At 39.1% G+C, this 27,970-nt stretch overlaps 1 protein-coding gene across 13 annotated transcripts in view; it reads left to right on the top strand.

The window, feature by feature from the left end:
- The window catches only part of ALKBH8 (alkB homolog 8, tRNA methyltransferase), a 71,684-nt gene that overhangs the window by 22,626 nt on the left and 21,088 nt on the right, over positions 1–27,970 (top strand). For all 13 annotated transcript variants that reach the window (XR_007156388.1, XM_047878626.1, XM_047878616.1 and 10 more), the window contains 2 exons: positions 16,688–16,794; positions 26,691–26,842. Coding sequence is in view for 12 of the 13 variants with exons in the window: in XM_047878626.1 (XP_047734582.1) it covers positions 16,688–16,794; positions 26,691–26,842 (259 nt within the window). In the remaining variant the exon portion in view is untranslated. The remainder of the gene's footprint in view (positions 1–16,687; positions 16,795–26,690; positions 26,843–27,970) is intronic.

Raw genomic sequence — 27,970 nt, 5'->3', positions numbered from 1 at the left:
GTGTAGATTGCTTTGGGTAGTAACGCCATTTTAACAATATTTGTTCTTCCTATCCAGGAGCATGGAATCTTTTTCCATTTTTTGGTGTCTTCTTCAATTTCTTTCATAAGCTTTCTATAGTTTTCAGTGTATAGATTTTTCACCTCTCTGGTTAGATTTATTCCTAGGTATTTTATGAGTTTTTTGTGCAACTGTAAGTGGAATTGATTCCTTGATTTCTCTTTCTGTCGCTTCATTGTTCGTGTATAGGAATGCAGCCGATTTCTGTGCATTGATTTTATACCCTGCCACTTTGCCGAATTCATGAATCAGTTCTAGCAGTTTTTTGGTGGAATCTTTTGGGTTTTCCATATAGAGTATCATGTCATCTGCGAAGAGTGAAAGTTTGTCTTCCTCCTGGCCGATTTGGATGCCTTTTATTTCTTTGTGTTGTCTGATTGCAGAGGCTAAGACTTCCAATACTATGTTGAATAACAGTGGCGAGAGTGGACATCCCTGTCTTGTTCCTGACCTTAGGGGGAAGCTCTCAGTTTTTCCCCATTGAGGATGATATTAGCGTTGGGTCATTCATATATGGCTTTTATGATCTCGAGGTATGATCCTTCTATCCCTACTTTCTTGAAGGTTTTTATTTTTATTTATTTATTAAAAAAACATTTTTTTTAATGCTTTTTATTTATTTTGAGACAGAGAGAGACAGAGCATGAGCAGGGGAGGGGCAGAGAGAGGGAGACACAGAATCCGAAGCAGGCTCCAGGCTTCAAGCTGTCAGCACAGAGCCCGACGCAGGGCTTGAACTCACAAACCGTGAGATCATGACCTGAGCTGAAGTCGGACGCTTAACCAACTGAGTCACCCAGGCACCCCTCTTGAGGGTTTTTATCAAGAAAGGATACTGTATTTTGTCAAATGCTTCCTGTGCATCTATTGAGAGGATCATATGGTTCTTGTCCTTTCTTTTATTGATGTGATGCATCATGTTAATTGTTTTGCAGATATTGAACCAGCCCTGCATCCCAGGTATAAATCCCACTTGGTCGTGGTGAATATTTTTTTTAATGTATTGTTGGATCCCATTGACTGATACCTTGTTGAGGATTTTTGCATCCATGTTCATCAGGGAAATTGGTCTATAGTTCTCCTTTTTAGTGGGTATCTGTCTGGTTTTGGAATCAAGGTAAGGCTGGCTTCATAGAAAGAGTTTGGAAGTTTTCCTTCCATTTCTATTTTTTGGAACAGCTTCAAGAGAATAGGTTAACTCTTCCTTAAATGTTTGGTAGAATTCCCCTGGAAAGCCATCTGGCCCTGGACTCTTGTTTTTTGGCAGATTTTTGATTATTAATTCGATTTCCTTACTGGTTATGGGTCTGTTCAAGTTTTCTTTTTCTTCCTGCTTCAGTTTTGGTAGTATATATGTTTCTAGGAATTTGTCCATTTCTTTCAGATTACCCATTTTATTGGCATACAATTGCTCATAATATTCTTTATTTATTTTTTTTTTTAATTTTTTTTTTCAAAGTTTATTTATTTTTGGGACAGAGAGAGACAGAGCATGAACGGGGGAGGGGCAGAGAGAGAGGGAGACACAGAATCGGAAACAGGCTCCAGGCTCTGAGCCATCAGCCCAGAGCCCGACGCGGGGCTCGAACTCACGGACCGCGAGATCGTGACCTGGCTGAAGTCGGACGCTTAACCGACTGCGCCACCCAGGCGCCCCCATAATATTCTTTAAAAAAAAATTTTTTTTAATGTTCATTTATTTTTGACACAAAGAGAGACACACAGCATGAGCGGGGGAGGGGCAGAGAAAGAGGGAGACACAGAATCCGAAGTAGGCTCCAGGCTCTGTGCTGTCAGCACAGAGCCTGATGTGGGGCTTGAACCCACAAACAGCGAGATCATGACCTGAACGGCAGTCGGACACTTAACCGACTGAGCCACCCAGGTGCCCCGATAATATTCTCTTATTATCGTTTTTATTTCTGTTTTTTTGGTTGTGATCTCTCCTCTTTCATTCTTGATTTTATTTATTTGGGTCCTTTCCTTTTTCTTCTTGATCAAACTGGCTAGTGGTTTATCAGTTTTGTTAATTCTTTCAAAGAACCAGCTTCTCATTTCCTTGATATGTTCTACTGTCTTTTTGGTTTTGATAGCATTAATTTCTGCTCTAATCTTTATTATTTCCTGTATTCTTCCTGTTTTGGGTTTTATTTGCTGTTCTTTTTCCAGCTCCTTAAGGCGTAAGATTAGGTTGTATATCTGAGATTTTTCTTCCTTCTTTAGGAAGGCCTGGATTGCTATATACTTTCTTCTTATGACTGCCTTTGCTGAGTCCCGGAGGTTTTGGGTTGTGGTGTTATCATTTTCATTGACTTCCATATACTTTTTGCTTTCCTCTTTAACTGCTTGGTTAGTCCATTCATTCTTTAGGAGGATGTTCTTCCGTCTCCAAGTATTTGTTACCTTTCCAAATTTTTTCTTGTGGTTGATTTCTTGTTTCATAGCATTGTGGTCTGAAAATATGCACGGTATGATCTTGATCTTTTTGTACTTAGGGCTGATTTGTGTCCCAGTATATGGTCTATTCTGGAGAATGTGTCATGTGCACTGGAGAAGAATGTGTATTCTGCTGCTTTAGGATGAAATATTCTGAATATATCTGTTACGTCCATCTGGTCCAGTGTGTCATTCAAAGCCATTGTTTCCTTGTTGGTTTTCTGATTAGATGATCTGTCCATTGCAGTGAGTGGGATGTTGAAGTCTCCTACTGTGATGGTATTACTATCGATGAGTTCCTTGATGTTTGTGATTCATTGATTTATATATTTGGGTGCTCTCACATTTGGCACATAAATGTTTACAATTGTCAGGTCTTCTTGGTCTATAGACCCCTTGATTATGATATAATGCCCTTCTGCATCCCTTGATACAGTCTTTATTTTAAAGTCTAGCTTGTCTGATATAAGTATGGCTACTCCAGCTTTCTTTTGTTGACCATTAGCATGATAGATGGTTTTCTATCCCTTTTCCATCTGAAGGTGTCTTTAGGTCTAAAGTGGGTCTCTTGTAAACAGCATATAGATGGATCTTGTTCTTTTAACCATTCTGTTACCCTATGTCTTTTGATTGGAGCATTGAGTCCATTGACGTTTAGAGTGAATACTGAAAGATATGAATTTATTGCCATTATGATGCTTGTAGAGTTGGAGTTTCTGGTGGTGTTCTCTGGTCCTTTCTAATCTTTTGTTGCTTTTGATATTTATATATATATATATATATATTTTTTTTTTTTTTCATCTTTTCTCTCAGAGAGTCCCCCTTAAAATTTCTTGCAGGGCTGGTTTAGTGGTCACAAACTCCTTTAATTTTTGTTTGTCTGGGAAACTTTTTATCTCTCCTTCTGTTTTGAATGACAGCCTTGCTGGATAAAGAATTCTTGGCTGCATATTTCTGATTCAGCACACTGAATATATCCCTCCACTCCCTTCTGGCCTGCCAAGTTTCTGTGGATAGGTCTGCTGCAAACCTGATCTGTCTTCTCTTGTATGTTAGGGACATTTTTCCCTTGCTGCCTTCAGGATCCTCTCCTTGCCTGAGTATTTTGTGAGTTTGACTATGATCTGCCTTGTTGATGGTCAGTTTTTGTTGAATCTAATGGGAGTCCTGGATTTTGATGTCTGTGTCTTTCCCCAGGTTAGGAAAGTTTTCTGCTATGATTTGCTCACATAACCTTCTACCCCTATTTCTCTCTCTTCCTCTTCTGGGACCCCTATGATTCTGATGTTGTTTCTTTTTAATGAGTCACTGATTTCTTTAATTCTTAAATCGTGCTCTTTTGCCTTAATCTCCCTCTTTTTTCCTGCTTCGTTATTCTCTATAAATTTTGTCCTCTATATCACTGATTCTCTGTTCTGCCTTGTCCATCCGTGCTGCCGCTGCATCCAACCGTGATTGCAGCTCAGTTATAGCATATTTAACTTCATTCTGGCTATTGTTTATTCTTTTATCTCTGCAGTGAGGGATTCTAATCTATTTTTGACTCCAGCTAGTATTCTTATTATCGTGATTCTAAATTCTGGTTCACACATCTTGCTTATGTCTGTGTTGGTTAAATCCTTGGCTGTCGTTTCTTCGTGCTCTTTCTTTTGGGGTGAATTCTTTCGTGTTGTCATTTTGTTTTTTTATTTATTTTTGGGACAGAGAGAGACAGAGCATGAACGGGGGAGGGGCAGAGAGAGAGGGAGACACAGAATCGGAAACAGGCTCCAGGCTCTGAGCCATCAGCCCAGAGCCCGACGCGGGGCTCGAACTCACGGACCGCGAGATCGTGACCCGGCTGAAGTCGGACGCTTAACCGACTGCGCCACCCAGGCGCCCCTCGTGTTGTCATTTTGAATGGAGAAAAGGAATTAATGAGTGAGAAAAATTGAAATTAACAAATTAAAATTTTAAAAATATTAAGTTGAAATTAAAAACTCACACATACACAAAAATCGAATAGATGATGCTAGATCCTAGGTGTGTTTTGGTCTGGGTGTTGAAAGTGGTTTGACAGATTAGAGAAAAAAAAGGGGGGTGGGAGAGAAAAAAAAAAGGATATTGTTTGAGAATTTGAAAAGATGAATACACTGAAGTAGACTAAAACAAGATGATGGGGGTAAAATAGAATTTGAAAAAACATACACAGAAGTAAAGAATATAGTAGAAAAAATTAAAGAAAAATATTTTTAATAAAAATTAAAAATAAATATGAATTTTTTTGTTTTCTGCATTTAAGAAAAAAGAAAAGAAACAAAAAAGAGAAAAAAAATAAAAAAAAGAAAAGAAAAAGAAAAAAGAAATTGTTTGAAAATTTGAAAAAGTGAATATGGTGTAGTAGACTAAAATAAAATGATGGAAGTAAAGTAGAATTTGAAAAAATTTACATAAAAGCAAAAAATATAGTAATGAAAATTAAATAAGAATATTTTTAATAGAAATTGAAAGTAAAAATGAAGTTTTTCTCTTCATTCAAGAAAAAAAAGAAACAATAAAGAAAAAGAAAGGAAAAAAAGGAAATTGTTTGAAAATTTGAAACGGTGAATACACTGAAGTAGACTAAAATAAAATGATGGAAGTAAAGTAGAATTTGAAAAAAATTACACAAAAGAAAAAATATAGTAATAAAAATTAAAGACATTTTTAATGAAAATTGAAAATAAAAATGAATTTTTTCTCTTTCTGTATTCAAGAAAAAGAAAAGATTTGTAAAAGAGAAAAAGGAAAAAGAAAGAAAATTGAATAGATGAACCTGCTAACAGATTGAAGTAGGACTGAAATTGCTTCGTTTTCCCCTAGAAGTCAGTCTGCATAGCTCTTTATAGTCCATAAATTAAGCCGACAGTGAGGTTTGTGTTCTTGAAGAGCGAAGCTGTCCCAGTTGGGTGGGACTTGGTATAACAGCTCCGCTCTCCACTAGATGGCGCTGCTAGCCTACTGGAGTGGATTGTTGCGGCGCTCATAGGTGCGTATTCACATGCTCGGGAGCGGTGAAAATGGTGCCACCCAGCTTCCCAGCGTGTTCTCCTGGATAGGCAATTGCGCACCGTCGTCTGCCTTCAGCTCTCGTTCACTCCCCGCTTCTTTACTCTCTCTGACCACACCCCAGGCAGTACCTCTCTCCCAAGCCTTGTCTCAGATGCAGCAGTTTTCCCCGGCCCCTTACTTCCAAGGTCTGCGGCTTTGACCCATTCCTCCCCTCTGCAGGAGGGTTTCACCAAGCACCGGCCAAATATAGGCTGTACCCAGGTACGCCCGCTGGACCCTGTTGTTGCTGGTGCCCCGAGACTGCAGGCAGATGCCAGCCCGCCCCAGAAAAAGTTCATGAGATATAGCGTAGCAGCAGCGTCTCAGGGATTGTGGAAAATCGCAACCGAAATCTGGCACCAGGCTGTACCCTTAACGACCTTGTCCCAGCACCAGCGAATGTGGCCACCTTCCGGGGTCTTCTGGGACCAGGTGGCTTCAACAGTCTCTACCAAATGTCCTTCCAGCAGTGGAACTGCTTTTCCCTGTGTGGCCTGAGAACCTCCCAGACCCCGCTCTGTTCCTGGGGATTCACCCTTCCCACCAGAGCACCTCTAGGTATCGAGCTGTGGAGTTGCAGCCTTTGCGCTCCCCTTGTTCACAGTCTTAATGGAATTTAAACCCTCTCCTTTCTCCTTTCTCCCTTTTTAGTTGAGTTGCTGCAGGTGTTTCCAATTTTCCACTTTCTCTCCAGTTGCTTTTGGGGAGGGGTGCTTTTCCTGTATGCTCCCCCCCTCCCCAGTCTCGTCCTCTCTCTGTCCACAAAAGGGGTTTCCTACCTTTCGGGGCTTCTTGCTCCCCAAGTTCAGCTCTTTGTGTAGCATACCTGCTGAATTCTGTAGTTCAGGTTGTGCAGATTGTTGTGTTAATCTTCCAATCAGTTTTCTAGGTGTGTAGGATGGTTTAGTGTTGGTCTGGCTGTATTTCATGGACGCGAGATGCACTAAAAGCTTCCATGCTGTTACGCCATCTTGGCTCCTTCCTTAAAAGAGCTTTTATTGGGGCGCCTGGGTGGCGCAGTCGGTTAAGCGTCCGACTTCAGCCAGGTCACGATCTCGCGGTCCGTGGGTTCGAGCCCCGCGTCGGGCTCTGGGCTGATGGCTCAGAGCCTGGAGCCTGTTTCCGATTCTGTGTCTCCCTCTCTCTCTGCCCCTCCCCCGTTCATGCTCTGTCTCTCTCTGTCCCAAAAATAAATAAACGTTGAAAAAAAAAATTAAAAAAAAAAAAAAAAAAAAAAAAGAGCTTTTATTGATGTGAACAGCATTTTCACAAGCAATTTGGGAGACAGAAAAACATTTCCAGCCTTGACTACCCCGTCCCCACCTCAGATTTTCGATGTGAATATCCAGCTCTCTAAAAGATGTTTTCTTTTTTCTAAATATGAACTTGTTATCTTTGTCTTTAGCTATTTTCCACCCACTGCTATTCTCCCATACAAAACAAAACAGACTTTGTCTCTTCCTCAGTTCCCTGCTCTGTTTAATTTCCTCCAGTCGATCAGTGTAGAACCTGGGAAACATTCTTGATGTACATTTTTAAAATTGTGAATTTTGCTTTCAAGTACTATTTTCACTGCACCCCACAATATTTTCTTCCAAGAACAGCTCCTACGTGTAATTGTCAATAGCTGCACATATTAAAATAAAAACTCATGAAAGCTTCACCACTCTCAAGATAATGAACATATCCATCATCCCCAAGAGTTTCCTTGTGTCCTCCTGTTCCTTAATATCTTAGATTACATAGTATTTTCCAGAGTTTTTATACAGTAGTCATGCAGTATGTACTCTTTCCTGTATGGTTTCTTTTACTCATCACAATTATTTGAGATTCATTCAGAGTTGAAGCTTAATTGGAATCTTTACTTTTTTGCTGAATAGTATAAGAACTTCAGAACACTTTAACTCTGAGACTCCCTTATAATTTTCATACTGGTTATTACTGTTCAGTTGAATTCTCTTCATTTTTTTTTTAGCTACTTCCCTGATTTATACCATTAGTGATCATTTAGACATACTTACCATTTTCTTTTCTCTTCATTCCTTGATCTCAGACCTCCCATCTGGGATCATTTTCCTTTTCCACAATGTACAACCTTTAAATTTTCTTGAGTCCAGGTGCACTGCTGGCTGCCCCTGTTATTCTGTCTGCAGGTGTCTTCACCTCACCTTCATCCTTCAGGCTATTTTCACTGGGTATGGAATTTGAGGTTGGCAGTTCCTGTAGTGCGTGCAAGACTTCATTGACTTCCTTGTGGCTCACATTATCACTCCCATGACCTTTGTTTATTTCTCTGGCTTCTTTTCAGATTTTCTTCTTTCTCTTGTGTTTCCTCTACTTTTATTTTGATGTGCCTGATTATTCTGTTTATTTTTATGGGTTTATTTATTCTTGGGACTTATTGGGTTTCTTGAACCTGTGGATTTTTTACTCCCCATCAATTTTGGAAAACTCTGAGCCATTATCCCTGTAGATTTTTGCCTCTGTTCTGTTCTCTGTCCATCTGCCTATTTTCTATAGACTTTATTTTGCTTGCCCTCTCTTCTGTGTTTAGTGTATTTTGCTAGAGACAGTTTTCTTCTGTCACTAATTCTTTTTTTCAACCATGTCTGATTGCTGTTAAACTCATTCATCAGTGGCCTAGTTTCAGTCATGGTATTTGTCAGTTTCAGAGTATCTACTTGGTTTTTCTTCAAATTTACAGTGTCTTTAAAAAAAATCATTTCCAGTTCTCTGCTGAAATTTTCAGGTTTAGCATTTATATCTGTAAACTTGGTTAAGAATTTTTGTTTTATAGCCTGTTTCTGATATTTATATATTTGAGGTCCCTGTGGTTCATTTCTGTTCTTTAGAGATATCTAGAGATGTTTCTCTAGACTATCTAGACTATCTTTTTCCAGAGCAGGTACTGTGGTTTATTCTGATTCAGAATGTCTGAGATGAAGGCCAGTTCTCTGTATTTATAGAAGGCTTACAGACAATTATGGTATTTAGCTAGAATTCTGAATCGTTGAGTTAGAAAATGTTAAAATGCTATATCTGTACAATATCAACTTCAAAGGCAGTAGGATTTCATATTAATCTTTCACAGAATAAATAGAAATGAGGTAATATAGGCACCCGATGGCAGTTGTAATCATCATTCAATCAAATGTTCCAGTGCAGTGCTAGAAACTGAAAAAGTTAAAGTCTGTGTGTCTTGTGTCCAGATCCTTACGTTTGCACACAGGGATTGGGTTCATCATTGGACAAGTCAGGAGAGTTGGGTTGTAGCTCATCCCTACTGGTAACTCTTAATGGACCATGGAGAAGTCACCTCCTTTCTGTGCTCTCTGTCACAGATTGAAGTTGGCATATAATTTTTGAATTTTAATTGTACAGAATTGAGAAGAATTCAACAATAACGGCAGCTACTGTTGCTGCCACCCCTATTGCCAACACTGATGTACCATAATCATTGCACCAGCAGTGAGTTGTTGTTGTTTTAGTGTATATTTCATAGTTTTGGGGTTTTTTGTTTTGTAATCGAGATGTAATTGACATATAACATTGTATTAGTTTTGGGAGCACAACATAATGACTTGGCATATGTGTATATTGCGGAATGATTAGCACAGTAAATCTAGTAAGTCCCAGTAACTCTAGTGAGCATCTATCCCTGCATATGATTACAGTGTTTTCCCCTTGTGATGAGAGCTTTTAAAATCTCTCAGCAACTTTCATATATACACCACCGTATTACTATTAGTCATCATACTGTACCTTATCTCCCCACGATTTACTAGTTCTATAACTGGAAGTGTGTTTACCCATTTCACCCACTCTGCACTCCCTGCCTTTGGCAACCACCAGTCTGTTCTCTATCTGTGAGTTTGGTGTTTTAATTTTTTTATATTCTACATACTAAGTGAGCTCATATGGCATGTCGTTGTCTGACTTATTTTACTCAGCATAATGCCCTCCTGGTCCGAGTCCATTCATGTTGTCACACATGGCAGGATTTCTTTCTTTTTAATGGCTGAATAATATTCCATTGTGTATAAATATCACACCTTCTTTATCCATTCATCTTTTGATGGACACTTAGATTGTTTCCTTATCTTGACTGTTGTATATAATGCTGTTGTGGACATGGGGGTGCAGATATCTTTTTGAGTTAGTGCTTTCATTTCTTTTGGGTAAATACCCAGAAGTGGAATTGCTGGATCAGAGAGTAATTCTAGTTTTAACTTTTTGAGTAACCTCCACACTGTTTTTCACAGTGGCTGCACCAGTTTGCATTCCCAGCAGCAGTGCACAAGGGTTCTCTTTTCTCCACGTCTTTAACTCTTTAATACTTGTTTGGCTTTCCTTCCTTCCTTCCTCCCCTCCCCTTCCCTTCTCTTCCCTTATTTTTTTTCCTTTCTTTCTTCCTTCCTTTCTTCCCCTTCCTTCTTTCCCTTTTCCCTTCCCTCCCTTCCCCTCCCCTTATTTTTTTCTTCCTTCTTTCTTTCCTTCCTTCCTTCCTTCCTTCCTTCCTTCCTTCCTTCTTCCCTTCCCTTCCTTCTTCCCTTCCCTTCCCTTCCCTTCCCTTCCCTTCCCTTCCCTTCCCTTCCCTTCCCTCTAAGAGATGTGAAGTAGTACCTCATGATGGTACCTATGGAAGCTATTCTAATAAGTGGGTTTTGCTTCATGAGAAGTAAGCTAGGGCCTCAGCAGTAGATATACTCGTGACTACTATTGTTCTTTTTGCTTTAGCTGTCTCATTGTGGTTATCTGTGTATGTGAATCTGTTGACTTATTTTGCCTAAGGAGGAAAGCTCAGAAAAGAATTAAATGGAATTTTGGAAGCTTTCTGTCCAAAAATGTAAGGTACATCACCCTATTCTTTTCAAATAAATTGTTGATGGTGAATTTATTCATTCATTTATTCATTCAAAAATATTTGTTGAGTGTAATCTACTAGACAGAAAGTAACAAGTAAATAAGCATAAAATATCAAATAATTTTTTAAAAAATTTTTGTTTGTTTTTGAGAGAGAAAGGCAGAGCATGAGTGGGGAGGGGCAGAGAGAGGGAGAAACAGAGAGAGGGAGAGAACTCAAAGCAGGCTCCAGGCTGTGAGCTGTCAGCACAGAGCCCGACGTGGGACTTGAACCCATGAACCGTGAGATCATGACCTGAGCGGACGTCGGATGCTTAACCGACTGAGCCACCCAGGTGCCCCCAAATAATGTTTTTTAAAGCTAAAATGTTTCATTACCTTTGGAGTTTTGTCATATATAAAGCAAAGCTTAATTTTACTGAAGTGGTTTGTGATTGTCTCTTGTTTTTGGATTTCGACTTTGGGGGATGTGGATTTTCACTTTACAGTTCCTGCAGAGGAATGAAGCCTCCGTGTGGTAAATGAAAGCTGATAGCAAGTGGTCCCAGTGCAAACATGTGAGCATGAATATATTACAGACATTTAAGCTAAGCATTTATAATATTCACTGGTGGCTACAGTGTGTCCAATTCAGCATCTTTTCTTTTTCCAGTGTATTCTTCTGTTGTGCAGTGTTTACTTTGCTCTCTTTTGTGCCTTTTGCAAATGTATTTAGACCATTTAAACTAAAAAATGCTTCCACTTTTGTTTTATATTCTACTTGAGCTCAGCCAGACAAAACGGTTCAAAATCATGTGTATTTGGGGAAGATGTAGAGATGCCAGCCTCTATTCTTTCAGCAGTGGAGACCTAGTTTTGGAAGACAGAGTTGTATTCGAAAGGTGGAATTTGCTGACATACGCGCTAGAGTTGTTTGTGGTGTTTTCTTCTGAAATTTTAGCCTGATTTTGCTTGTTTCACACATCCACTACTCTAGGCAGGTTCCCAGGTATGGATCCTAAATGCAGACGTTGTATCTGACCAGCGGGGAAAGTTTTCACACCAGAAGCTCAGATGATGCTCTGCTTCTCGCATCCTCTCTCAGAGGCAGTGGGGAACGAGGGCATTTGGGCCACAGCGGTAGTTCTCTCCTGCACGTACTTCTTGAAGGACCACTTTGCTGTGCCACAAAGTACCATCTCATCTATATGTTCTAATGCGCGACTTTTCCCCTCACGACAAGAATATTGAGTCCTGGACGTTACAAAATTGCTTCTGACTGTGCAACAAGGAAGTAGAGTTTGTTTTCTTTCAGCGATTTATAAATGGGAGACCGTGGGTCTAGTATGTTCAGGGTGTGTGGCTGCCACAGTTTCTTTCCTTTGAATTTCACAAGACTTGGTAATCTTGACTTCTCAGCTCTCAAGAAATTTAGCAAATTTCAAGGCTCCTGCTTTTGTTGTTGTTTGGAAACTTATCTTGCCAATAGGAGTCCAGGAAGGGAAATAGGTTTGTTTTGGTCTTTGATTTTAACTTGCCTTAAAGGATGAAAACTAAGCAGACTTATATGGCTTGGGTAAGAGATTGAAAGGTCATTGACATCAGCCAGTGTTCTCCAAGTGTCCCAGACAAAATTCCTATTAGTTCCTCTGCCCTGGAATAATATGGCGTATCAGCAGGCTTTTCTTCCAGCTACTTTTCAGTTTAGCAAAGTACACATTTAGGGGCGTCATTGTTTTTTGAGAGACAAAAAACTATTATTTGTTTTACTAAAAATGTTCTAAGTTCCTCTTCTCCCCCACAATAGACTATATATCTCATGATACACTGGGATTCTGTATTTGTGGTCCAAGGAAAGTATGTAAACAGACATTTTTGACATGACCTGTATTTCTTTGTAAATACTTTATAGCTTCAGTCTTTGTAAATACTTTATAGCTTGTATATTTGCATTCATGACTCTCTCCCTTTTTCCTTTTCTCCTTTCCCACTTGTCCAAATGTGGTAGACATGGCCCTGATGAAACACGTAGAGTCACTTGTTTGCCATTTTTAAAAAATATTCATTTATTTATTTTTTAGAGAGATAGAGGTGGGGGTGAGATTGAGTGGGCAGACACATAGGGAAAGAGAATCGTCAGCAGGCTTCACGGTGTCATCTCAGAGCCCGATGTGGGGCTTGAACTCACAAACCATGAGATCGTGACCTCAGCTGAACCCAAGAGTCGGACACCTAACCAGCTGAGCCTCCCAGGAGCCCCCTTGTTTGCCATTTAAAATAAGCAAATTCTTGCTTCATTTGAATCCAATGAAAACATCAGTGCAATTACAGAAGATTTATATTTGGCAGGAAATGGGGAACAGGTGGACTTCTCTAGCTCCTGCTACATTCTCAGCTGTGGGATATTTTCTTCAGTCAAACATAGTGACTTCCATCCTATCAGTCTTCATCGTTCTCTGTGACTCACATGTCATGCTTTACATCATATTGTCTCTCGTGCATATGCCGTTCAGGGTTTCAGAATGTTCATGATCTCAACCCAGTTTTCTAACCAGTAAGGATCCACATTAAGTTTGTCTTCTTTCTTGGAAATGCTCCCAGTAGCAATGTACTCTTCATTTTCCTGTTTAGCCGACACGGAGATCTATTTATTTCATGTACTTTTCTGTCATGAGTCATCTTTCCTTGAGGATAGAGTGATGGCTGTGTCTGGGGTTTTCACTTCTATTGTACTTTGAATGCATAAAGGTTTTATAAGATCAGAAAGTCTAGGATTTTTTGTTTGCTTGCTTTGAACTGAACGTTATTCTCCATCATGCCCCACGAGCTTGCTGGGACCTTGATCTTTATTGACTCTGCCATCTCGGAAAATAAGGAAAATAGGTAAAACCAAAAAGAATAATTGGAAAAAGCTCCTGTGGAGCAAAGCTGTCACATTGGCAGAATGATTCAGCAGTTGCAGGGAGCGTTATTGATTGTGAATCCTTTGTGAATTTTTTAAAAAGTTTTTTTTTTTTTAGTCTTAACAAGCCTTGTTTAGTTAAGATACAGATACTTTAAATAAATATGATGATAATGACAGTCTTTTATGATAGACTGTTTTAAGAAAAATTTAATTTTCTTTTAATTTTATAAATAAAAATTACTTACTTAAATTAAAAAAAAAAAACAAACTCTCACATTGTATACCTGTGAGGTAATAGAAAACAGGTATATTAGTCTGTGTCCCCAGTTCCTGGCACAGAACTCCAAAAACACTTCTAAATTTCCTAAATAAGAAGAGTACTAGGAGCATTTTTTGTTCTAATATTTGGTAACTCACCCAGGTTCCTGACACAGACTTCCTAAGGCCTTTGGAATTCCCTGGGGAATGGCAGTGTCTTGTCCTAGTGAGATGACTCCTCGTGGGCTCCTGGATGGTGGCTGGTCACCAGAAAGACCAAGCCAAGGTCAGAATCTTGGAATTTTCAGTCCCGTTCCCTGTTTTCCAGAGGCGAGAGGGGCTGGAGATAGAGTTAGTAACTGGTCATGCCTACATGATGAGGCCTCCGTAAAAATCCCAATAGTCTGGGGGTCAGAGAGCTTCCGGGTCGATGAACATGCAGAGGTGCTGTAAGAAGGGCACAGTAGAGAGGGTATGGAAGCTGTGTGCCCCTTCCCACACACACACGGCCCTGCACGTCTCTTCCATCTGGATGTTCATCTGGATCCTTTAGAATATCATTTTATAATCAACTGGTAAACAGTGGGTGAACTGTTTTCCTGAGTTCTGTGAGCCTGTCTAGCAAACTAATAATGATTATCATCAATAATAATAATAAGTATTATGTATATTCTAACCTAATTCCCATAAAATTTGACTTATTTGGTAGTGTATTTTTCTTCCTTGAAACTTGGCTTCTGTATTCAGGACAAATATTTCCCAAATAATTAGCATCAAGTTCATACTTGTCTTGTTAGTTCTGATCATTTGTCTAAACTGAGATTTCCGAATTTTAAGATCATTACTCTCTGTTGATGGAAGGAAATGTGTTTGCATTTTACAAGTAAATAGGCACTGTAGATTTGTAACAAATGTTGAGTGTTAATTAGCCAGGAACTGTAACCTCTGGGCAGGCAAGGACATGTTTCTCACTTACCATTGTGGCCTTTGAAAGCTCACACAGTGAAAAATAAATATTCATCTAAGGAATAAATGGGAGTCTAGTCTCTCAGAATAGTTTGTCAGCAGTTTTCTTTTTTTTTTTTTTTTAATTTTTTTTTTCAACGTTTATTTATTTTTGGGACAGAGAGAGACAGAGCATGAACGGGGGAGGGGCAGAGAGAGAGGGAGACAGAATCGGAAACAGGCTCCAGGCTCTGAGTCATCAGCCCAGAGCCCGACGCGGGGCTCGAACTCACGGACCGCGAGATCGTGACCTAGCTGAAGTCGGACGCTTAACCGACTGCGCCACCCAGGCGCCCCTGTCAGCAGTTTTCATTTCCTTAAGCCACAAATGATTTTCTCTGATAAAAAAAAAATTAATAAATCTGCTTGTCATTCTGTCCTCTACGTGGACCTTAGTTTTTCTTCAGAAGATTGAAACCTTCATGTGTTGGTTTAAAAATGGGTCAGGGGCGCCTGGGTTGCTCAGTCGGTTGAGCATCCGACTTCGGCTCGGGTCACGATCTCACAGTCTGTGAGTTCGAGCCCCGCGTCGGGCTCTGGGCTGATGGCTCGGAGCCTGGAGCCTGTTTCCGATTCTGTGTCTCCCTCTCTCTCTGCCCCTCGCCCGTTCATGCTCTGTCTCTCTCTGTCTCAAAAATAAATAAAAATGTTAAAAAAAAATTAAAAAAAAAATGGGTCAGAGTGGGTTTTTCTCCCTTTCCCTCAACTTTTAAGTATGAAAATTTTCATGTAGGAAAATAGAATGAATTGTATAGCAAATACCTATATATGTACCACCTAGATTCTACAGTTAACTTTTTAACATTTTTGCTTTATCGAATAGTTGTCTGTCTATCCATTCTTTTATCAGTCCGTCGTCTTACGTATACATTTTGGAAAGTTGCAGGTATCATTATACTTCACCCTACAACTTAAGAATTCATCTGCAGTGTTTATAAATAGAATATTTTTAGAGCATGGTTTTTTGAGATTTCAAAAGTGATCATTTGGAACAGATAATTGTTCGAAAATGAAATTCTGTCAGTTCGCTTTATTTTCCCAATTTCCCAGGACAGATGCGAAAGGGAGAAAAGCACCTTGGGTCTTTATAATTCTTTGTAGTTTACGAGGAATTTTCATGTCTGTTGTCTACTTTGAACCGATAATAGTCGGTAACAGTTGTTATGTGAGGTACTGTGCTAAAAGTTCACCTTTAACAAAGATGCTTTGCTAAGTTCCATTCATCCTGCTGATACTTCATTGTCATATTTATTTTTCAAGTGGATTGAATTGTTCACTTAAAAATATTTTTTAGCCCCATGGTGTGCCTTTTAAAGTCACCTTTGTCAGCTGCTGCTATGTTTAGACTGAACTCTTTGGCATTTGGGTTCCTGAGGACAAATAGTTTCCTGGTGTTGTATCTTAATAGGTTGTTATTCATAATAATATTTGAGCACAACTTAGAAAGAGTTGCTGAAAATGTTCCTGTGTTCTTCGATTGTCTCCTATAAATTAGCCTTCAGTATCCAAAATGTTGCATGACTTTAAAGGCAAAATGGGTTATATGAGAATAGGCATCTAATAGTTGTTTGCGGGGGGTGTTATGAATTATTAATATCCTGTGTATAATTATATTATAGAATTTTTATATTATGTGCCAGATAGTGTCTTTTATGTCCATTATATATTTAATTCATGTAACAATCCTATAAGGACTGAGGAAACTGAGGCACGGAGGGGTTAACTGACTTGTCCTGGGTCATATAGCAAGTAAATGGAAGAGTCAGGATATGAATGTTTCAGCCCCCAGTCCTAGCATTTGACCACTGCCTTCGTGTTTTGCATTGTATGTATGGTCCTCAGACCACCTGCATCATAATTTCCTGGGGTGACAGATTCCTGGGCCTCATCCTAGACCTGCTAAGTTTGAGCCTATGGATGAAGAGTGTTTTTTAGCTATCCAGTTGATTTTTATGTGCACAGAAGTTTGAAGACCACCGTGCTATACTCTTCTGTAAGCATTATCATGTCTGAATCCCTGTTAACCTGGAAAGCCAGAATCAATTAATCATTCTCACCCTTGGAGTACATGACATTTTTGATTCATCTTTATGCTTTTGTCTTTCCTTCAAGGTTGTCATGGACTTTAAGCACCCAGACGGCATCACGGTGCCCGTTATGTTGCCTCGTCGAAGTTTGCTGGTGATGACTGGAGAATCTAGATACCTCTGGACACATGGGTATGTATTGAAGTGACCTTGATGACAGAATACCTCTTCCTTTGTGACAGTTCTCATTCTCTCCTGCTTGAGCTGCCAGAACAGGCCCCATGTCTGCACATTGAGGTGTCCAGGTTTAAATCCCCAGAGATATCTATGCCCCTTTTTTGGTAAATCTAAACCTTTTATTTTGATAAAAGTCAAGTTTAATGGAAAGTTGCTAGCATGGTATAATGAACTCCCCTCACCTTTCACCTAGATTTACCATTTGTGAACATTTTACCGTGTGTTTTATTTCTCTTGTACATATTATCATTATTATTATTGTTATTGCTGAGTCATTCGAGAACAAGTTGCAGACATTATGATCCTTTACTCTTCCATGCCTCATTGCAGTTTTCCTAAGGGCAAGTATATTTATTACATCAGGGGTTGGCAACCTATGGCTTGTTGGCCAGATTTAGCCCATAGCCTGTTCTGTGCAGCTCTTGAGCCAAGAATGGTTTTTACATTTTTATTTTTATTTTTTTAAAATTTAGGATTATTATGATTGTGATTATTATTTTGGTTTTTACATTTTTAAAGGGGTGTAAGAAACAAAAGCAACAGAGAATATGTCACCGAAACTGTACATGGCCCTCTATGCCTCAAATATTGGCTATTTGATCCTGTTACAGAAAAAGTTTGCCAAACCCTATGATAGAAGTCTGCTGTGCAACTCAAATTCAGAAGACTCAACATTGATAAAAATACTCTTAGCACAGTCTTACACAAACCATCTACAGATTTTGCTGGTTGTACTTCATAGTTCAGTCCTGTCAAAGACTGCCAGTAGTTAAAGTAGCAAAACCAGATTTTACTCAAACTGTTGCAGTGGGAGAAAAGGGACCACAGTATAGAACTTGCCCGGATTCCAAATACAACAAGGAAAAGTCAGGATTGATAGCCAAGGAGCTGGGATGGGAGTGGGGCAGTGTCAGTAGAGGGAAAATTACGAGAGGAAACATCAGTGATGGGGCCAGAGCGGGGGGCCGGGGGTGGGGGCACTTCTGGCTAAATCCACATAGGATGCTTGCAGATCAGAGGTCACCGGGGGGTGCCAGTTGGGGAGTGAGGAATATGTTTGGTTATTGAGGACAATCAGATATCTAGAGTGGGGGATTCTGGTTAAACTGACTCAGCAGGATTCTTTCTAAAATTGGGCTCTTGCCCAAGGATGGGGTTGAATCAGGCTCAGAGAAGGCCAACTAAAGTTTGGTCAAGCAGAGGATCTTTCCTAGTGGTTTATAGTACACTTCCCCTCTGATCTGGGATCCGTCTGTGAGTTCACAGTGTCCTTCCCCTCTGATCTGGGACTCTGCCTATGACATGCTAACTTGTCAGTTCTCTTTAGTCTTCTTTAATTTGAAACAGTTCCTCAACTTCTCTGTGTTTCATAATTTTGGCGTATTTAAGGGGCCAGTTGTTTTCTAGAATGTCCCTCACTTTGAGTTTGTTTAACTGAATCTAATCTCAAAGAAATGGGTTTATGCACTTTTGATAAGAATATGTCTTTAGTCTTGAGAAGGGAGACATCATACCATTAAAATTTACTTCTATTCTACTTAAAATACTGCTGAGTTCTTCACTTACTAATAATGTCCTGCTTGAAGATTTTAACTGATTCATTTTTATAAGAATTCAAGGAAATGAACATGTAAAGGAATTTGTAACCTGTCTTGAATGTGAACCATAAAAACGGATGGCCTGATTTTGTGCAGTGAGGCTTAAATTTACCTGATTTTCTTTTCATGGCCATCTAAAATATTTTCACTTACAGTAAATGAAAAAGGTGAGGTGATCCAATGGCTTCAAGTATTCCTAGAATTTTTTTTTTTCAACATTTATTTATTTTTGGGACAGAGAGAGACAGAGCATGAACGGGCGAGGGGCAGAGAGAGAGGGAGACACAGAATCAGAAACAGGCTCCAGGCTCTGAGCCATCAGCCCAGAGCCCGACGCGGGGCTCGAACTCACGGACCGCGAGATCGTGACCTGGCTGAAGTTGGACGCTTAACCGACTGCGCCACCCAGGAGCCCCAAGTATTTCTAGAATTTTGAGAATATTCACATTTTCTTTTTTTTTAGGTTTAAGCATTTTTACTGTTGGTAACATTTAAACTTAAGAGCAGTGGTATTTCAGCAAATATAAAATGAAAAATGACTTTTCATAAGCCTGTGTTATAAGCATATTTTAATCTATTCTGGGTGATGGTACAGATTAATTCTCCTAAACATCATTTTGATGACATTATTTTCTCATCCAAAGTATATTGTGCTGTTCATTGTTAAGAAGAGTTATCTCTGCAAGATTGACCAGAGGGCAGTTATGTCTGCCCTAAAATGTTACTTACAAATTCTTAATTTGATCTAGTTCAGGTTTCCTATTCTAGTCACCATGCTCTTTACGGCAGATGGGCAGCATGTGGGTCAGATACAGTGGTCAGGCATGTTCTCTTTGGCTGGGGTAGTGGTGGTATGTGTGGTAGCATGTTAAAAAATTGTGTACGTAAGAAAATCAGGTGCTTTCACATACAAATCTGAGTCTTCAGCGTCCTTCGAAAATTGGGAAATGTGAGGTGCCTGGGTGGCTCAGTCATTTGGGCATCCAACTTCGGCTCAGGTCATGATCTCACAGTTCACGGGTTCGAGCCCAGCATCGGGCTCTGTGCTGACAGCTCGGAGCCTGGAGCCTGGTTTGGATTTCTGTGTCTCCCTCTCTCTGCCCCCACACATGCTTTGTCTCTCTCTGTCTCTCAAAAATGAATAAACATTTAAAAAAAAAATTGGGGCGCCTGGGTGGCGCAGTCGGTTAAGCGTCCGACTTCAGCCAGGTCACGATCTTGCGGTCCGTGAGTTCGAGCCCCGCGTCAGGCTCTGAGCTGATGGCTCAGAGCCTGGAGCCTGTTTCCGATTCTGTGTCTCCCTCTCTCTCTGCCCCTCCCCCATTCATGCTCTGTCTCTCTCTGTCCCAAAAATAAATAAACGTTGAAAAAAAAAATTAAAAAAAAAAATTAAAAAAAAAAAAAGAAAATTGGGAAATGTGACAACAATGGGCCCTAGCAGCCCTTGGCCGTGGTTTTATTAAGTCAGTGGCCTTCTTTAGATGAGGGGGACGTTCTCAAGTTCTCTGCAGTTCCTGCCTGGTTCTGTGGTTCCCTACACTGAGGCTGAGCATCACCTGTCACTTACCACTGTGCTTGCACTGTTGTGTTTATCTTGTGACAGAGTCACCTGAAAACTAAATAGATCTCGTCTGTGTTACAAGTAGAGAATGGAAAGCTAGAATGGGTGGAAGAGAACACTTTGTTGTTTTGAAATGAAACGATTCCAATGTGTTTAACAGCAAACGACGCATTTCTTTTTATTATTGTTTTTAATGTTTATTTATTTTTGAGACAGACAGAGAGCATGAACAGGGGAGGGTCAGAGAGAGAGGGAGACACAGAATCCGAAGCAGGCTCCAGGCTCTGAGCTGTCAGCACAGAGCCTGACGCGGGGCTCGAACTCATGGACTGTGAGATCCTGACCTGAGCTGAAGTTGGATGCTCAACCGACTGAGCCACCCAGGCGCCCCTTCAAATGACACATTTCTAAACAAGCCCACCTGCTTCACTCCATGAGGGTATTTGACTGTCTGGGGAGGCCCTTATTTATACATTTCTTTGATTCTTCTTTTAAATTACTTTTGGAGCGTTTTCTTTGTGCTGGCCCTTGTGCTTAGAGTTTCACACAGTTTGCTGACTTAACTCATCCTGTCACAGTGGAAAGTTTGTTCCATGCTTTGTCCCATTTTTAAAGGAAATTGGAACATAAAGAGCTTATGGAGTTTGTACAGAGTCATAGAACCATTAAGTGTCAGGGCCAAGATGAGAAGCCAGGCAGTCTGGCTTCAGGATCTGTGCCCTTAACCATGATGGTCCAGCTGGACTCGATTGCTCTCTTTCTTCCGAATTTATATGGTGCCCTCTGTACCCTCTAGCCTTTCCACTTGCGCCAGCCCTCAGTGCAGTAAGCTTCCTTTCCTTTGTTTTTACAGTAAAGCTCAACCTTGACTTCCTTTATGATTTATAAAACTTCTGGGTACATTAGCCTGAAATAATTTCTCCCTTAAACTCCTAAAGATTGTTTGATCCTTGAGATGTCTCTTCTATTGAACTATTATTTAAATCTAAAAAATGTTTTTATCTTTTTAAGATTTTTTCAACTAGATTATAATTTGAGTACAGAAGGAAAAAAAGGATGTTCAGTACTGTTTAAAGAATTCATTCTTTAAAAAAATTTTTTTTTAATGTTTATTTATTTTTGAGAGAGGGATAGACAGAATGTAAGCAGGAGAGAGCCAGAGAGGAGGAAAACACAGAATCTGAAGCAGGCTTCAGGCTCTGAGCTGTCAGCACAGAACCTGATGCAGGGCTTGAGCCTATGAACGGCAAGATCATGACCTGAGCCGAAGTCAGATGCTTAACTGACTGAGCCACCCAAAAGCCCCAAGAATTCATTATTCTTAACCTATGGATTACCCATTGCGGAAAATCTCCGAAAAGCAGTTAAGTATTGCTTGGCCTTTGTCTAAGCTTTAATTGTAGGCAAGTGAAGTAATTGACTTAAAAGAGCCATAACTGGATAGAACTGGAGAGTGTTATGCTAAGTGAAATAAGTCATACAGAGAAAGACAGATACCATATGTTTTCACTCTTATGTGGATCCTGAGAAACTTAACAGGAGACCATGGGGGAGGGGAAGGGGAAAAAAAAGTTAGAGAAGGAGGGAGGCAAATCATAAGAGACTCTTTAAAACTGAGAATAAACTGAGGGTTGATGGGGGTAGAGGAGAGGGGAAAGTGGGTGATGGGCATTGAGGAGGGCACCTGTTGGGATGAGCACTGGGTGTTGTATGGAAACCAATTTGACAATACATTTCATATTTAAGAAAAAAAAAAAGAAAAGAGCCATAACAGAGAAGTACTTAGTCCTCAATAGAGAAATTTACTTGCTAATAAGAGTTTCAAGATCCTCATTGTACTAAAATATCTTGACTGCATTTAATACCATAGCTTTAATCATTTTCAGCTATCAGGGTAACAATCATATAAAATCAGGCAATGATTGCTTGCTTTTGCTTCTAAAAAATTGCCTTCAGTGCAAGCTGTTTTCCAAGAGCCACTCTCCTAACTTGTTTTATGAGACCAGCATTACCCTGACACGAAAACATGTCAAGGACATTACAACAAAAGAAAATTACAGACCAATATCTGTCATAACAGAGATGAGAAAACATTCTTTTTTTTTTTTTTTTTAATTTTTTTTTTCAACGTTTTTTTATTTTTGGGACAGAGAGAGACAGAGCATGAACGGGGGAAGGGCAGAGAGAGAGGGAGACACAGAATCGGAAACAGGCTCCAGGCTCTGAGCCATCAGCCCAGAGCCCGACGCGGGGCTCGAACTCACAGACCGCGAGATCGTGACCTGGCTGAAGTCGGCCGCTTAACCGACTGCGCCACCCAGGCGCCCCCTTTTTTTTTTTTTTTTTGAGAAAACATTCTTAAAAAAATATTAGAAAATCCGATTGTATGAGATATATACATAAATACATCATGACCAAGTAGAGTTTATCCCTGGATTGCAAAATTGGTTTAACATTTGGAAACCAAAACGTGTAATTCATGACATTAAAAGAACAAAGGAGAAAAAAAAATATTTAATCATCTTGATTGATGCAGAAATTGTATTTGACGGAATTCAGCATCCATTCATGATAAAAACTTGGCAAACTAGGACAAGAAGGAAACATCTTCAGTCGGATAAAGGCTATCTGTGAGGAACCCACAGCTAACGTTTTATCGAATGGTGAAATATGGAATGCTTTTTCCTAAGATTCTGCACAAGGCAGGGATGTCTGCTCTCACTACCTCTATTGAATATTATAGTGGGTGTTTTACATAGTATAGTAGGTCGAGAAAAAGATGTAAAGATCATTGAGATTCGAAAGGAAGAAGTAAAACTCTTTATGATTGTGGATGTAGGAAAATCCTAGGAAATCTAAACGAATGTTAGAACTAAACCGTGAATACAGTAAAGTTGTAGCATACTAGGTCAAGATTCAAAAATTAATTTTTGGAAAATGAAATAGAATACTTAAAAATTTTTTAAAAATATTTATTTACTTTTGAGACAGAGAGAGAGAGAGAGAATTGGGGAGGGGCAGAGAGAGAGGGAGACACAGAATCCAAAGCAGGTTCCAGGCTCTGAGCTGTCAGCACAGAGCCAGATGTGGGGCTTGAATGCAAGAACCACGAGATCATGACCTAAGCTGAAGTGGGACGCTTAACCGACTGAGCCACCCAAGTGCCCCTGAAATAAAATTCTTTTTAAAATAGCATCAAGACCTGTAAAATACTTCGTTTTAGTACCCGAATTAGTTAATTATGATGTGGTTTAAAAAGATACTAGCCTGGGAATTCTGATTCTTTTTTAAATTGAGATATAATTCACATATAAATTGTGTTAGTTTCAAGTGTACAACATAATGATTCTTTATCTGTATGTGTTGTGAAATGATCATCACAGTAAGTCTGGTTAACATCCATCACCACATGTAGTTACAGGCTTTTTTTGTTGGGATGAGAACTTTTAAGATTTACTGTTAGCAACTTCCAAATATGCGGTTCAGTGTTATTCACTGTAGTCACCATGTTATACACTGCATGCCCAGGATTTATTTATGTAACTGGAAATTTGTACCTTTGACCACTTTCACCCATTTTGCACAGCTCTGCCTACCCTGGCCCGCCCCCACCAGCCCCACAGCCCCACATTTAAGGTTTTTTAACAATGTTTATTTATTTATTGTGAGAAAGAACACGAGTCGGGGAGGGGCAGAGATAGAGGGAAAGAGAGAGAATCCCGAGCAGGCTCCGCACAGTCAGCACAGACCTCTATGCAGGGTTTGATCTCACAGTCAAGTGAGATCATGACCTGAGCGGAAATCAAGAGTCAGATGCTTAACCAAGTGAGCCACCCACGTGTTCCAAGTTTGCTTTGTTTTTGTTTTACATTCCATATATACATGAGATCATATGGGATTTGTTTCTCTTTGCCAGACTTATTTCACTTAGCATAGTACCCTCAAGGTCCATTTACATTGTTGCAAATGGAAAGATTTCTTTCTTTTTTATGGCTGAATAATATTTCATTACCCTTCCCTCTCCCTTACACACACACACACACACACACACACACGTTTTCTTCATTCATTCATTGATGAGCACTTAGGTTGTTTCCAAGTCTTGGCTGTTGTAAGTAATGCTGCAGTGACCATGGAGTGCAGATATCTTTTCAAGTTGTTTCCTTTGGAAACAAAAAATCCAGAAGTGAAGTTGCTGGATCATAGGATAGTTCTACTTTTAATTTTTTGAGGACCTTCATACTGTTTTCTGCAGTGGCTGCACCAGTTTATATTCCAACCAACAGTGCACATGGGTTCTCTTTTCTCTGCCTGCTCGCCGACACTTGTAATTTCTTATCTTTTTGGTAAGAGCCATTCTAACAGGTATGAGGTGATATCTCATTGTGGTTTTGATTTGTATTCCCCTGATGATGAGTGATACTGAACACATTGTCATGTACCTGTTGACCATCTGTATGTCTTAGGAAAAATGCCTCATCAGGATCCTCTGCCCATTTTTAAATGGACTGTTTTTTTGCTATTGAGTTGTATGAGTTGTTTATATATTTTAGATACTAGCCCCTTACCAATATAATTTGAAATGTTTTTTTTCATTCTGTACCTGGCCATTTCATTTTGTTGATGGTTTCCTTCACTGTGCAGAAGGTTTTCAGTTTGATGTAGTCCCAGTTGTTTATTTTTGCTTTTGTTGCCTTTTGAGAATTCTGGTTCTAGCAACAAATTGAAGAAACAGTATAGCAGTGACAAAACGAAAACAGAGCTGAAATACATTATTTTCACTTCGGGATCAAATCCATTTTAATAATATAGTTGAACTTTCTCTTAGGTGTGTAGAAAAAACGTATCTGGCTCTTAGTAAAGAGAAATCAACACATTAAGTATAAAATTATGCTTTTGTATAATTTGCTCAGACCTTTGAGGCTTAGCACATTCTCTCTGAATGTAAAACCCACCTCTGTAGGGAGATAAACTTGCTAGGGTAAATCAAGCAGAAAACTTGGCCTCAGATTTAAATCTTGGGGCACCTGAGTGGCTCAGTCAGTTAAGTGTCTGACTCTTGATTTTGGCTCAGGTCATGATCTCACAGTTCATGGGTTCAAGTCCCACATCAGGCTCTGTGCTGATAGTGCTGAACCTACCTGGGATTCTCTCTCTCTGCCCCTCCCCCAGGTTGCTTCCACTCTTTCTCTCAAAATGAATAAATAAACATTTTTTTAAAAAAAGTTTTAAGTCTTAGGAATAACTTAACAAAAGATATGCAACACATATACACTGAAAATTATGAAACACTGCTGAGAGCAATTAAAGAAGACCAGCAAGAACGAAGAGATAGAGATGCCATGATCATGGATAGAAACTTAATATTGTTCAGAGGTTGTCCCAAGTTGATCTAATGTTTCAGTGTAATTCCAGTTAAAATCTTAAGACTCTTTTTATATAAACTGATGAGCAGATTCTAAAATTTATAAGGAAATAGGAAGGATCTAGAATAATCAAAACAATCTTGAAACAGACAAACAGTTTTAGAGGATTTATTTTACCCAGTTTTTAAAATTTACTGAAGCTACATAATCAAAAGAGTATAGTGTTGGTGTATAGACAGACCATTGGGGCAGAATACATCCACATATATAAGATCAGTTGATTTTTGACAAAGACCCCAGTATAATTCAGGGTGGAAAAGACATTTAAAAAAAAATATTTTTTTAATATGAAATTTATTGTCAAATTGGTTTCCACACAACACCCAATGCTTATCCCAACAGGTGCCCTCTTCAATACCCGTCACCCAGCCTCCCCTCCCTCCCACCCCCCCTATCAACCCTCAGATTGTTCTCAGTTTTTAGGAGTCTCTTATGTTTTGGCTCCCTCCCTCTCTAACTTTTTTTTTTTCCCCTTCCCCTCCATGGTCTTCTGTTAAGTTTCTCAGGATCCACATAAGAGTGAGAACATATGGTATCTTTCTCTGCCTGACTTACTTCCCTTAGCATAATACCCTCCAGTTCCATTCATGTTGCTGCAAATGGCCATATTTCATTCTTTCTCATCGCCACATACTATTCCATTGTGTGTATAAACCACAATTTCTTTATCCATTCATCAGTTGATGGATATTTAGGCTCTTTCCATAATTTGGCTATTGTTGAAAGTGCTGTTCTATCCTGTTTTTCAGTCTTTCTTTTCAACCATTATCTGTCCTTATTTTAAGGTATGCATCTCTTATAATTGACATAGAGTTGGACTTTATTTTTTTAATCCAGTTTGACATTCTTTGTTTAGTTGGATATGTTAGTCCTTTTACATTTGACGTAATTGTTGATTGGATTTAAATGGGTTTTTTTTTGTTGTTTTTGGTTTTTTTTTTACTGTTTGTTTCCTCTTTGCTCCATCTGTTCCTTTTTTTTTTCTCTCATAATTGGTGTTAATTAAATATTAGTTATTCTGTTTGTATCTCTTGAATAATTTGTTAGTTGTACATTCTTTTAATATGATTACCCTGAGGATAACTTTTTAAAAGATAGAGACTTCTATTTTTTGTTTTCTCTACAATGCTTAACAATTCAGGAAATCCAGTAGATATTTGCAATAAATTCTTCTAAATTTGCTCTGTTCCCTTACTGTTTTTAAAAGGACCTGAAATACTTTTATGAATGCAGTGTTAAATAAATTATTTTGACTGTTGTTTTTAGAATCACACCCAGAAAATTTGATACTGTTCAAGCATCCAAGGGTCACAAAAGTGGAATTATCACCAGTGATGTTGGAGACTTAACTTTAAGCAAGAGGGGAATAAGGACATCATTTACATTTAGGAAAGTGAGGCAAACACCTTGTAATTGTAGTAAGTATATAATTTTGGTTCCACTGTACAATGGAGTAAATCAAGTGTAAAAATCTTTTGAAGTCCCATTAGGACCAAGGAGAGCTCGTTCTTAACTTCACTAAGGGTATTTTCCATATTTTGCTTAGTGTTGTACTTAATGTAGACTTTTCTTAACCCATCCCCATTAGAGTTTATATTCCTTGAAGGCAGGGACTGCATTTTATTCATCTTTATTTTTCCTAAATATAGTAATTGAGCATAGTTGGATGCCGAATAAATATTTTATTTATTGGAGTCACACTTGTAGTACATTAAAATATCACTTATACAAAAATAGTTTTTATTGGAAACAGCTTGTCTTGTTTCTAAATTACTTCTCATTAACCCAGTGAGGAAGTTAGAGATGACAGATTGTTCCTTAGTAAGTAGGTAACTCTAGGGGGATAAACAGTGGTTTGTGTTTTGGTCAGTTTGGAAATCTAGAAGGGAATAAAAGAAGTGCTCAAAAACATGTCAGGAGTATGTTATTTCTACTTATCTATACAAGTACATCATGACCTGTATTTCTTAGACTCAGTGAATAAAAATCCCTTTCATTTTGTAAATAGTATCTGTTAGAAAACTTGAAATTGCTATATTTGATATCTAGTGAAACTTCAGATTTTTGTTTCTTTTGCTAAAAGTGTCATTGCTACCTTAAAACATCAAAATTTTTATCAATTAAAAAAAAGCTTATTTAGTATTTGTTGAGTGTCTAAACTGCCAGTAGTTTATTTATTTATTTTTTTATTAAAAAAAATTTTTTTTAATGTTTATTTATGTTTGAAGAAGGGAGAGAGCATGAGCAGGGGAAGAGCAGAGAGAGAGAGGGAGACACAGAATCGGAAGCAGGCTCCAAGCTCCGAGCTGTCAACACAGAGCCCGATGGGGGGCTTGAACTCATGAACTGCGAGATCATGACCTGAGCTGAAGTCAGATAGGCGCCCTGTAAACTGCCAGTAGTTTTATAAGATACTGAAAAATAAAGCATGGCTCATGTTCTCCAGGAACTGAAGTCTAGTTGGAAAGACAAGCCGGTTTTCTTATGCAAATGTTTCTTTGTTGTGGACATTAATTAAATGTAAGGCGTATTGTAGAAGCTCTGAA

This window comes from Prionailurus viverrinus, chromosome D1 (assembly GCF_022837055.1).
Source record: "Prionailurus viverrinus isolate Anna chromosome D1, UM_Priviv_1.0, whole genome shotgun sequence".
NCBI lineage: Eukaryota > Metazoa > Chordata > Mammalia > Carnivora > Felidae > Prionailurus > Prionailurus viverrinus.
Note: the sequence above shows the minus strand (reverse complement) of the source record. Positions and strands in the feature narration are given on the sequence as shown.